This window comes from Rhinatrema bivittatum, chromosome 7 (assembly GCF_901001135.1).
Source record: "Rhinatrema bivittatum chromosome 7, aRhiBiv1.1, whole genome shotgun sequence".
Taxonomy (NCBI): Eukaryota; Metazoa; Chordata; class Amphibia; order Gymnophiona; family Rhinatrematidae; genus Rhinatrema; species Rhinatrema bivittatum.
In genome coordinates this window covers 251,439,677-251,453,124 of record NC_042621.1, presented here as the reverse complement: position 1 = coordinate 251,453,124, position 13,448 = coordinate 251,439,677, and the positions used below count along the sequence as shown (strand labels likewise).

Below are 13,448 nucleotides of genomic sequence, written 5' to 3'. Positions count from 1 at the left end.
TTTTTCTCTGGTCAGTTAAATTTATAAATAAGTTGCCCAGTTTATTATACTGTATGTTCTTGGTTCCATGTATCGCCTTTACAGGCAGTTTTTTGTTCCATGTAAACCGGTTTGATTTGTATCTAATGCAAGAAGATCGGTATATAAAAACTAAAAATAAATAAGTAAATATAGGAGGGCCAGCTAATAACTGGAGGTGAGGTTTTGGTGATGATTTAGGGCAGTGGTCCCCAACCTTTTTTGCACCAGGGACCGGCTTCACGCAAGACCATTTTTCCATGGCCCGGCGGGGTGGGGCGGGGCAGTGCTTTGGTCATATGGGGGCGGGGTTATGGAGGGGGTTGGATTTTAGTGCATACTTATCATTTAATTACCACGGTCATGCCAGTGCTGAAAGATGCACCAGAAAATGAGAGCTAAGACCTGGGCTAAGCTCAGCGCACAGGATTACATTTAAGTTCAGGGCCCTGCCTTCCTTGCTTACCTAACGCCTGCTCCCATTTCCCTGCCTCTTACTTACAGCAGTCCTAGCACGGCAGAGATCCAATCTTTTATACCTGAGCTGCAAGGGGCAATGAGCTCTTACTGCATCCTGGGGATGCACACACACAGGCAAGCTCCCAGTCATTCTCACACTGAACCCCAGGCAGGCTCCCATTCATTTTCACACCACTCCCTCCCCATCCCCCAGGCATGCACACATTCATTCTCACACATACAGACCCCCAGGCAGGCACCAATTTATTCTCACCACACACACACATACACCACCCACAGGCAGGCACCTATTCTCACACATACAAACCCCAGGAAGACACCCATTCATTCTCATACACAGACACACCCTCAGGCAGGCACCCATGCATTCACACACATACACCCCCAGGCAGACTCCCATTCATACACATGCACACACTAAAGGCAGAGAACCCCCTCTCTTTCTTTTGCCAGCAACCTCAGAGCCTCTCTCATTCCTCTGCTGCCACTGTCACTGCTGTCGCGTGGCTATTGGGGAGGTGCTGATTGCTGCTATTGGCACTGAAGCCCATTCTGCTGCCTCCTCTGTGCAGGCCCCGTGGGCTTCCAGTTCCTCCATGCTGATCTCATAGATTGTGAGATCTGCATGGAGAAAGTGCTACTCTTGCACATTCCCAAAGATTACATGTGTCAATCAGTAAAAAGTAATTTATTTATTTTTTTACATTTGCTGTCTGATCTTAGTTTTCAAATTGGTTGGTCACAGGCTTTTTTTTTTTCCACCTTCCCTTTCTTATTTTTTTGCCAATTCCTTTTAAATTGTCTTTTTTTTTTCTATTTCTTTTCTCTCCATCTGTCTTCTTCTCTCAAACACACAGTCAGGTTCTCATTCTCACATGCGCTCTCTCTCTCACTCACTCTCTCTCTCACTCACTCACTCTCTCACTCACTCTCTCACTCACTCTCTCACTCTCACTCACACTCATACGCTCTCTCTCACTCCTACAATGCTGTCTTGCTCAAGCACAGGCTCTCACTGTCACATGCTGTCGCTCTCACATGCTTTCTCTGCAAACATTCAGGTCTTCACTCCCACACACAGTCTCTCAACTCACTCTCACACACAATCTCTCAACTCATCTCATACATGCACACATACACAACACTACAGGCCCTCAGCCTCTCTCTCACCTCTGGGCCTCTTCTTTACGGGTCACCACAGGATGGGCTCTGCAGCGGCCCTGGTCTTCTCGGGCTGCGCTGCTCCTATTCTGCACGCGGCTGATGCTCCTCCTCCTTCCTGCCTGCGCGGCACCGGCAGGAAGGAGGAGGAGCACCTGCAGTTTAGACGCAACCTTTTTCTTTGGGCTGTGGTGTCGTGAACTCCACCACGGCCCTGCTGATCTTCTTGCCGTGTGTATCTGGCACACAGCACAGCAGTAGTTCACTGCTCAGCTGCCAGTGGGATGAGGTCCACCAGCGGCCATCAGCGGCTTGGCACCCCCTAATGCTGTGCTTCCACCACCCCTGGACAGCGGGCAGCTTCCACCCCACAAAGTGTGCTCTGAGCCGCCGCAGAGCACACTGTCAGTGTTTAGGGCTGGTCTGCAGCAGTGCCGCGGATCGGCAAAAAACCCCAACGGGCCCGGTGCTGGTCCGCGGACCGGTGGTTGGGGACCCCTGATTTAGGGTTTTGGGGCAAGTTTTGCATGCAGAGTGAGACGTACAAACAGCGTAGTACATCTCCGTGAAGGTTTGACGTCATTTGGAGTGAGGAAAGTCTTGCAGAGTTGAGATTTCTACAATGTTCTCTCCAAATGACGTCAAACCTTCATGGAGGTCTACTGCGCTGTTCGTATGTCTCACTCTGCATGTAAAACTTGCCCCAAAACCCTAAATCACCACCAAAACTTCACCTCAAGTTATTAGCTGGCCCTCCTATAGTGATATAGTTGACTACTATGAAGGCCTTATAAATAGTCTGTCTGTATAACCGGTTAACTAGCACAGCCACATAGCGGCTGAATATGGACCTCCTAGTTTGCTAATCCAGAATGTTTCTATAAATATCTTTGTGATAGTCTTTTTTTGCCAAGGTAAATCAAGAGTGCTGGAAAATATGTGGCAGTAGACGTATATACCTCCATATGTGGTGGGCTTGCCTATTTCTGCAAGAATTTTACATGGTGCAGCATATAAATTTGCCAAATAAAATCAAAATTCTGGCACAAAGAAGTGAAGGAAATTGGTAATATAATTGGTTAGGATGTCTCCATCAACTATTTATTTGTTTATTTAAAAGGTTTTATTTATTTAAAAGGGTTTATATACCACTTTTACATTTAAAAAGTTTGGCAAATGGTTTACAAATAAATATATATAATAAAATTCACATAAAAACAAACAATAAAACAGGTATCAATAAACAACTGTAGGTAGGTAAGGGATAAGGAGAGTAGGAAAAAAATAAAAGCAAAGGCTCCAGAAATAGTAATTTGATACTAGTGGTGTCAAGGGGTGTTAAAGGCCAAAGCAAAGAGGAATGTTTTTAGATTTTTTTTTTTTTTAAATTCTGTGCGTGATGGTATTTGTCTTAGATGGTCCGGGAGGGTATTCCAGAGTGTGGGGCCGGCTACCGAGAAGGCACAGTGTCTTGTGATGTCTAGTCTGGTTAGCCTTACTGATGGTGTCTCCAGGAGATTTTTGTGTAATGAACGAAGTCTGCTGGGCTGGTAAATTCAGAGTAGAGTGCATTGCCAAGTTGAGGAGTCATTGTTAATTAAATTATGGATGATAGATAAAATTTTGTACTGTATTCTAAATTTTTTACTGTGAGCCAATGAAGTGAAGATAGTATTGGAGATACGTGTTCTTTGCGGGAGGTGCCGGTCAAAATGCATGCAGCTATGTTTTGTATTAACTGTAAAGGGAGAGAGGATTGTCTGGGAGGCCGAGGTAAATGGCGTTGCAGTAGTCAAAGCCTGAAAGAATAAGAGATTGTAAAATTGTACGGAAGTTGTGTGAAAACAGCCAAGGACGAAGGAGTTTTAGTAGGTGTAGTTTATAGAAAGAGTTTTTTACTATTGTAGAGATATGGGAGGACACAGATAAGCGCAAGTCAATATGCACACCAAGGTTTTGGGCTTTTGATACGATAGGAATTGATATATCATCTAAGAGTTAGTGAGAGGGGGACTGCAGGCAGAATGAGGAATAGTTAAGTGATTGACTTCTGTTTTAGGCTATTTAGTTTGAGGCGGTTGTGGGAAATCCATAATTCTATTATTTTGATATATAGGCAGAGAGTTGCGAGGGTGTTGGACCATGATGTGGAGTATGGTACGAAAAACTGGATGTCAGCATACATTTTGAATTGAATATTGAGGTTGCTAAGAAGGTGACAGAGAGGTAGTAAGTAGATGTTAAATAGAATAGTAGAGAGTGAAGAACCTTGAGGTACACCAGAAGAGGGGGTGTACCAGTGAGAAAAATAGAGACCAATGTTAATCTGGTGCAGGCAATTGTGTTGGTAGGATTTGAACTAGTTTAATAGTGTCGGTTATGCCTGTGGGTTGTAATTGATGAATGAGTATTTTATGGTCATGTGTCAAATGCAGCTGAGATATCAAGTAATACTAGAATATAATCAGTATTTGAATCGAAGCCTCATAGTATAGTGTCAAATGAAGAGAGTAGTAGTGTTTCAGTGCTGTACCTTTACGGAAACCATGTTTATTTGGATAAAGGATAGAGTTGTCTGATAAATAGTCAGTTGGTGAAGAACGACGGATTCAATGAGTTTTGCAAGGAAGGTAAGAAATGTGATCGGTCAAAGACTGGATAGGTTCGAAATGTCTTTATTTTTCTTCTTTGGTATTGAGCAGATAGAAGTTTTTTTCAGGGCTTCAGGAAAAATGCCAGAATCTAAAGATTGAAAATGACATAGATGGTTACGTAAACATGTGGAACACATTCTGGAAGTATTCCTGTCCTGCAGCATGAACAAAATTGCTCTAATACTATATACTGTTTGAGTGTATGGACAAATTTTATGTATTAGTACAGATATGTTCTGTTCAGTGGATTGAAAAGAGGCATTCCTGTGGGGAGGGGGGGGGAATATTTAGGTTGAGTGAGGGAAAACAGCACATGCTTTTAAATGGATGTCTGCTGTCTTACTGCCAATCATCCACTCGGCAAAAGTAGTAGGCACAAAGTATGTATATGCATATGTTATGTATAACCAGCTAACTTTAGGACAGCCCAATTAGTGTTAGCAGGAGAAGGTAATCAGCTAACTCTGATATTCAGAGTTATCCAGTTAGCTTAAGTGACTACTGCTCCTCCCCGGAAGGCCTCCTGTCCGCCCTCAGAATGACCCATTTTATCCAGCTGGGTAAGGGCTGAATATAGCCAGGTAAGCCATTTAGAAGCATAACTATTACATTATCTGTCTAAATGGCGTTTGAATATGAGCCTCTAAATTTTAACTGAGGCACTACTTAAGTAATTTCTATACTGTTGTATAGTTATCTATGATGTTATACTAAAAACAAATGTATCATAAAATATTGCAACTGTTTCTGGTGTGACACTAGGTTTATGATGTATAGTTACATTTTATTTTGACTGACTTGAAAATACTATGAACGGTTTCCTTCAGTTCTTACAGGATACACTGGATGCACTTTTTAATATCATGATGGAAAATTCAGAAAGTGAAACATTTGACACATTGGTATTTGATGCTTTGGTAAGCAGTCTGATTTTGTTGTTGTTTTTAAATTATTTTTTTCTATTTCTTTTTTAAAATTCTGTTTAATTCTTCTTCAACTATATAATTAGTTAGCCTGAACTGTTAACTAAAGGTGATCCTGATAAAACTATTACTACTAGAGCTTTTGACCTTGAGTGTTTGTTCTCCTGAAAGTGATTAGGGATGTTCAGAAACCTAATTTCCATTTCGTGAATAGATTAGTGCATGCTCTGTAAAATCCACATATTCACTAAACCATGCATCACACTCTTGAATGGGAGAATTTCCTTCTGATAGGTGGAGTTGGTGAAATGTGCCAGTTTTAGCATTATTTCCCTTTTCAAACAAAAAGAAAATAAGGAAGTAAATATTTCTTAAAAATGTTAACTGAAAAGTTTATGATAAAGCATTTTATTGAGTTAGACAATCTGGGGGCAGTTTTAAAACTTTTTTAGCTGTAGACTTCACTATAGTTTTCAAAGTGACATTACGAATGTACGTTCTCTTTGAAAATTATCTCAGAAAAACTACGCATTAACACCTTCTTTGTGCAAGTTGTTTTTCAAAAATAATTGCATGCACATTGCTGAAAATTCTGAAGTATTCATGTAAGTGCAAGCACCACTCCAACCTTGCTCTCGGGGACTTTCTTCCCTTCCCACCCTTCTGTGAATGAAAGTACAAGCATATAGAGCGCTGTATCTTCTATAAGCCCATTTCTGCAAGTAAAATACTGTTTTTACCTATGGAAATGGCTTTGAAAATTACCCTTTCTTTGTGTACATTTTTCTGCAAAGGCAAACTGTCAGGTTTTCATTTTTCACTGTGAATGCTTTATTCTGCCTCTGAAGGAGGCTAATGCTAATGATGCTCGGCTAATGATGTACAATGCTGTAAAGATTCTTGCTCTTAACTGTTTCACACATTTGTGAATGGTACTTCAAAACCATGAACTGCAATTTGCAACAATATTAATTTTACTGAACATATGCATTTAAGTAATCTTTTTATATTTTATTTCATAGGTGTTTATCATTGGACTGATTGCTGACAGAAAATTTCAGCATTTTAATCCTGTGTTGGAGACCTACATAAAGAAACATTTTAGCGCTACCTTAGCATACACGTACGTTTGCTTTTTTTTTTTTTTTTTTTTTTAGGACAAAAGCATGTTCTCAGATTTTCTTAGTAGCCTTGATGTATTTCATTTTGTTTATAAAATAGAAAAGTATTTCTAATGTTCAGGTAGGTGTTTATCTAAACTCTAGTGATCATCAGATAGTATGGTATAAAATAAAACAAATGCAGTCAAGGGCCCTGAACTTTGAGTATCAACTTTGTTAAAATGGGGAAGTAACTTAGAAGCCTGCAAGATGGGAGGTTCTTTGTAGAATTGAAGAACAGTTAGGTTAAAATGAACTTTAGTAAGGACTACATCTTTGTTAGAAAAGAAAAGTAAGAGCAAAAAGAGAATGGTATGGTTGTCATAGGTGTGATGGTTTAAGAGCAAAAGATCAGCATTGAAAAGATAAAAAGAATCTCAGAAAGAAGAGGACAGGAAAGAATATCTGGAAAAGCTGCTGGAAGTTGGAAATGTCAAGATGGCAAAGGAATTAGTTAAAGAAAAGATAGCTAATATGGTAAAGCAAGGTGACGATCTATTTTCAGATACTTCAGTGAAAGGAAGAAGTGCAGAGTGGGGCTTGTTAGACTAAAGGGGGGGGGGGAAGAAATGTATGGATGATTATAAGAAAAAAGTAGAAATGTTAAATTCTTCTGTTCTTTGTCCACTGAAGAAGGGGTTTGGTAAAGGACCACCAGTAGTAGGAAGACACCACCACTGCTACTACTACTGCTACTACTACTACTACTACTACTTAACATTTCTAAAGCGCTACATGACATATGCAGCACTGTACAAACATACAAAATGACAGTCTCTGCTCAATAGAGCTTACGATCTAATTAGACAAACATACAGGAAAAGAGACTTGGTTAAAAAAAGAAAGATAGGACTAAAAGCAGACAATAAGGCATAAGATTTAAAAGCAGTTTTAAAAAGGTGGGTCTTTAGATAGGATTTAAACATGGCAAGAGAGGGAGCATGACGCACCAGTTCAGGAAGACTGTTCTAAGCACACGGTGCAGCCAGGTGGAAGGCATGGAGTCTGGAATTGGCAGTAGTGGAGAAGGGTACGGATTGGAGTGACTTATCCGACAAGCGGCGTGCTCGAGAGAGAAGACAGGAGAGGTAGTGATGTAATGCAAAGCAAAAGTATCTGTAGGTGATAAAGAGGAGCTTGAACTGTATGCGGGAGTGGATAGGGAGCCAATGCAGTGACTTCAGAAGAAGGGGTTATATGAGCATAGCGACTTTGGCGAAAGATAAGTCGCGCAGCTGAATTTAGGACATGTTGCAGTGGAGAGAGATGACTTGCCTGGAGTCCTGTGAGGAGCAGGTTGCAATATTCTAAGCTGGAGGGTTCTGGTAGTGTGTTCAGAAAGGAAAGGATGGATATTGGCAGTGTTATAAAAAAAAACAAAACAAAACATTTTTTATCAGTGTTTTGGATATACGTAGAGAAGGAGAGAGAGGAGTCAGAGGACTCCAAGGTTACGAGCTGATGGGAGAGGGGCGATGATCATGTTATCCACAGAAACAGAGAAAGGAGGAAAAGGGGAGGTGGGCTTGGGGGGAAAGATAAGGAGCTCCGTCTTGGCCATGTTGAGTTTAAGGTGGCAGTGGGACATCCAGGCAGCAATGTCAGACAGGCAGGTCGAGATCTGGGATTGGATTTCTGGTGACATTTCTGCTGTACATAGGTAGATCTGGGAGTCATCAGCATAAAAATGGTATTGAAAGCCATGAGAGGAAAGCAGAGCACCAATGGAATTAGTATATAGTGAGAAGAGGGCCTAGGACGGAGCCCTGGGGCGCACCAATTGATAGCAGAATGGCAGTTGAGGAGGAACCATCAGAGGAAATGCTAAAAGTGTGATGGGAGAGATAAGAAGAAAACCAAGACAGGACAGAGTCCCGAAATCCAAGCAAGGACAGAGTATCAAGTAGTAGGTGGTGATCAACAGTGTCAAAAGCAGCAGACATGTCAAGGAGGATAAGGATAGAATAAAGATGGTGGCTGTTTATGGCTTTAGCCATAAACAGGTCATTGGAAACTTTGGGAAGGGCTGATTCAGTTGAATGTAGAGGGTGAAAATCAGACTGGAATAGATCAAGAATGACTTGAGATGTAAGAAAGTTAAGACAGCGGCGGTGAACAGCACATTCAAGTAGTTTGGAGGCAAAAGGGAGAAATGATATGGGACAATAGTTGGCAGGACAGGTAGGATCCAATGAGGGATTTTTAAGGAATGGTATGATTACAGCATGTTTGAAGGCAGCAGGAACAGTGGCAGTGGAGAGTGATAAATTGAGGATGTGCCAGATAGAAGGGATGACTGCAGTAGAGATGGTGAAGAACCCACCTCATTTACAGGATAAAGTGCATGGTAGTAAATGGAATTCACTTTGAGGAAAGAAATGCCTCAGGCATCTGTCCTGAGCCTGATTCTGTTCAATATCTTTGTAAGCGATATTGTGGAGGAGTTAGAAAAAAAAAGTTAGCATTTTTGTAGATGGACTAAGATCTGAGATAGCATGGACATCCATGAGGAATTAGGCAGAATGAGAAGTGATAAGAAACTTGAGAAGTGGTCATATGCTTGACATATATGATTCAGTACAAAAAAAAAGTGCAGAGGGTGAGATGTACATTCACCTCAGGATGATCATGCCTGATGATATTAAAATGGCAAAACAGTGTAAGAAGGCAGTGGCCAGAGCCCAGATGGATGATAGGGATTTCTTCGCAAAAAAAATTCATCATTTTTTCTTTGATTCAAAAGCCCTATTCTCGTATGTCTCTACTCTCACCAAGCCACCCCCCCCATCCCTGATGAAGCAGCACTAGATAAAGCAACAGAACTTTCAATCTTCTTTAAGAAAAAAATCTGACCTAACCGCTACTCTCTCTGATCCTCCTACTGCGCATCCTCCTCTTACCAGCATACCTACTCCACAACTACATTTTTCACTGGAAACATTTGAACCTACATCAACGATGGAAATTGAAAACATCATTAAAAAGCTGAAACCAGCAATGCATCCTATTGACCCAATTCCGACTAATCTTCTTTTCAACGTCCCAAACTCCATCTCTAAACCTATCTCAGATATTATTAACCTCTCTATAGCCCAAGGTCGAGTGCCAGACCAACTAAAATTTGCTATTCTCAAACCCATATTAAAAAAACTGAATTTGTCCCCCTCGGATCCAGCTAATTTCCGTCCAATAGCCAACCTTCCCATGATCGCTAAAATTATGGAAAAAGTGGTTAACAAACAGCTATCAGAGTACCTTGAAGATCATTATATCCTTTTCCCATTACAACATGGATTTAGGAAATCGTTCAGCACAGAAACTCTACTGCTATCACTCGCAGACAACATTCTTATCAACATGGAAAGAGGTCAAAAGCACTTACTAGTACTACTAGATCTTTCCTCAGAATTTGATACTGTCAACCATTCAACTCTACTGGAACGATTAGCAGAAATAGGCATCAAGGGATTAGCCTTCAGCTGGTTCAAGTCATTCCTTACCAATAGGTACTATAAAGTCAAGATTAACAACAAAATATCTCCTGCCGTCAGCTCCAACATGGGTGTTCCCCAGGGATCCTCCCTCTCACCCACACTATTTAACATTTATTTACTCCCACTTTGTCACTTGCTTACGAAGCTAAATCTCTCACATTACCTTTATGCAGACGACGTTCAAATAATTATTCCAATTACTGATTCCTTACAAAATACTATAAATTACTTAAGCAACTGTCTGCAAACAATCAATCACCTACTCGCCTCTCTCAACCTTGTGCTGAATTCTAACAAGACTGAAATCATCATTATCTCTCAAGATGACCCGACCTCTTCCCAACCAACCCTCACCACGATTAAACCTTCTCTATTTGTCAGAGACCTGGGGGTCACCCTCGACAACCAATTCAACCTCAGGAAGTTCGTGAACACCACCACGAAAGATTGCTTTTTCAAACTTCAAGTACTTAGAAATCTCAAGCCACTTCTTCATTTCAAAGATTTCAGACTAGTACTTCAAGCAGTTATCTTGACAAAAGTGGACTACTGCAACTCTCTGCTTCTTGGTCTTCCAGCCATCGTTTTAAAACCGCTTTAGATGGTGCAGAACTCTGTAGCTAGGCTCCTCACTAATACTAAAAGGAGGGAACACATCTCCCCCACTCTTCAGAGCCTACACTGGCTTCCAGGCAAATCCAGGATCTTATTCAAGGTACTCTCGATAATCCATAAAGCTATCCACAATCTCACTGTCCTCAATACCCTCCACTCCGCTAAAACTACATACCTCCTCCAGACCTATTAGGAGTGCCTACCAAGACACCCTATTCGCTCCCCAAGCTAAAACCACAATCAGAAAACGCGCCATCTCGGCAGCTGGCCCACACCACTGGAACGCGCTACCCCATGACCTTAGACGAGAATCCTGCCCATCCGTCTTAAAAAAGAGACTAAAAACATGGCTATTTAGCCAAGCCTTTCAGGATATTTAACTCACCTTCCACACAACTCTACTTTACTTTCTTTTAACTTTATGAGTATTTCAAGTTCTCTTGTTTTGGATAAACTTATTATCTAACATGTTTATATAATCACCCTTGATCTTATAAGTCTACGTTTAGACCAGAGTTTTACACTTCCTGTTAAATTCCTATGATTTTCTAACGTAGTTATCTGTACCGCCTTAAGGCGAAATTGAAGTTAAATGTAAACCGGTATGATTTGTATCTCTACAGGAATGTCGATATAGAAAAAAAATATAAATAAATAAATAAATATGGAGAGGCATAACTAGAGAAAAAAAGGAGGTGATTATCCCATCTGTACTAGTTTTTGGTAACTCAATAATAACAAAAGGAACCCGTGTCACACTATTGAACACAATAAACCATCTAAATCAAACTAAATTATTGAGTTATTGATATACAGGACCGTAGTGGTGCCTTTTTTTTTGGACTGGTTTTTGGTAAGACATCACCTGTAATATTGTGTTCAGGATATATATATATATAAAACCCCCCCAAAAAATGTTTTTTATTTTTTGGAGAAAAAACAAGCACCCTTATTATTCAATAACCCATTTCAAAAACATGATATTTCATAAATTATTACTATGTATTGAACAATTAACAAGAATATCTTATCACATCATAAAGTGCATTTTGAATCCATCATCAATCATTTCAGGAATAAATGTTAAGTCCATATGATTATATGGAGGGATATTGAGGGATATAATCATATGGACTTAACATTTATTCCTGAAATGATTGATGATGGATTCAAAATGCACTTTATGATGTAATAAGATATTCTTGTTAATTGTTCAATACATAGTAATAATTTTATGAAATATCATGTTTTTGAAATGGGTTATTGAATAATAAGGGTGCTTGTTTTTTCTCCAAAAAATAAAAAACATTTTTTGGGGGGCTTCTTTGTATACATTATAGTCATAGCACTGGTGGAGATATTGGCCAAAATTCTTTTGATAGCTATATATATATATATATATATATATATTTTTTTTTTACTTCTATAGTCTACTTTTTCAGGCACTCAGGTTGATGTGTTTCCAGAAAGGCTACCAATTCTGTGCAAAGTCTACATCAAAATACATAAGAGATAAGACTAAAGAGCCTAAATATTGCATACCTTACAGGAGAGAAGTACCAGGAGTGCAGGGTGAGGAGGGATGTAATAGATATCTTAAAATACCTGAAAGGTATAAATTATGCATAAGAAGCAAAACATTTTTCAGAGGAAAGAATGCTCTGGGACAAGATCTCAAAGCATGAGGCTCCAAGAGGTAATCTCAGGGAATGCATCAGGAAATATTTCTTCATGGAAAGTGTGGTAGATGCATCGAAAAGCCTGCTGGTGTAGACAAAAAGGGTATCAGAATTCAAGAAAACATCGGATAGGTAGAGAAGATACCTACTTTTGAAGATGTGAGGGGAAGCCAATGATCAACTGTGCTCTTTGGCATTACACTGAGAATAAAATTGGGCAGACTAGGTGAACCTTCTTGTCTTTATCTGCCAGCTTTCTGTTTTATATTGGTGAATATACAATTGCACTTTGTTTTACAGGGAAGATATTAGGTAGGGGTAGTCACCTCTTTAAAATATGAATCAATTAGTTTCACATGCAAAAACTTCTCGAAGTGAAAAATCCCACATAGCATGGCTGTGGTACTCTTAACTCTCAGATTATGCAAAGAACAGTTGAGACTCTGGATCACATAAAATTCTGGAACTAGCCTCACAATTTTTTTTTTCTTTTTAGTTGTCGTCAGGCTGATTCAGTACAGTGCGCTCAGCCGCGTGCACTGTTTAGAACCAGTTTGGTCCTTACACTGTAAGGTGTAATAGTGCCTTGAAAATGCACGGCCAAACTCGTGAAAACTAATAGCGCTCATCACATGCAAATGCATATTGATGAGCCTATTAGTTAGTTGCCCAGGATACTGAAAGTAAAATGTGCGGCCAAGCCTTTGGGCAGGCGTTAACCATAAAATCATAGTAATATTAAGTCAGAGGCCCCAAAAATTAAAAAAAAAAAAAAAATCAGAAAGTTCAAGAAAAAAAAAATCTGCCTGCTAGTCGGTGGGTTCAAAAATTGACGCCGGTAAAATTAAGTGTCGGTTGTTGGACCCATTGACAGCTGCCGCCTCGTTATTAGCACGGGCCCTAATTTATTTTTTTTATTTATTCTTTATTATTTTTTTTACAATATTATATCAAGATAACTCTCTTGACAATAATTCAAATGTATACATCATAGTTTCAGCAGAAAATAAAAAAAGGAAACGAACAAACTAAGTATACATTATCAAGTCCACTATCGAAGATCCAAGTGGTTATTAACTAATCTTAACATAAAAAAAACTAAATTGTTAGCATCAGCAGGAGTTATATATATTTTGTGAGGTGGAACAAACTCAGACATTTTAAGGCTACAGGAACAAGTATAAGTTATCAAGCACACTGCAGTTCAGACTTATCAGAAAGAAATTGTGTTAACTGTGATGGTAGGAAAAACAGAAAAGATTTA

At 39.7% G+C, this 13,448-nt stretch overlaps 1 protein-coding gene across 5 annotated transcripts in view; it reads left to right on the top strand.

Annotated features, from left to right (window-relative positions):
* DOCK1 (dedicator of cytokinesis 1) overlaps positions 1-13,448 on the top strand; it is a 1,428,876-nt gene that overhangs the window by 278,207 nt on the left and 1,137,221 nt on the right. For all 5 annotated transcript variants that reach the window (XM_029610025.1, XM_029610029.1, XM_029610028.1 and 2 more), the window contains exons 20-21: positions 5,141-5,230; positions 6,259-6,359. In XM_029610025.1, coding sequence (XP_029465885.1) covers positions 5,141-5,230; positions 6,259-6,359 — 191 coding nt within the window. The remainder of the gene's footprint in view (positions 1-5,140; positions 5,231-6,258; positions 6,360-13,448) is intronic.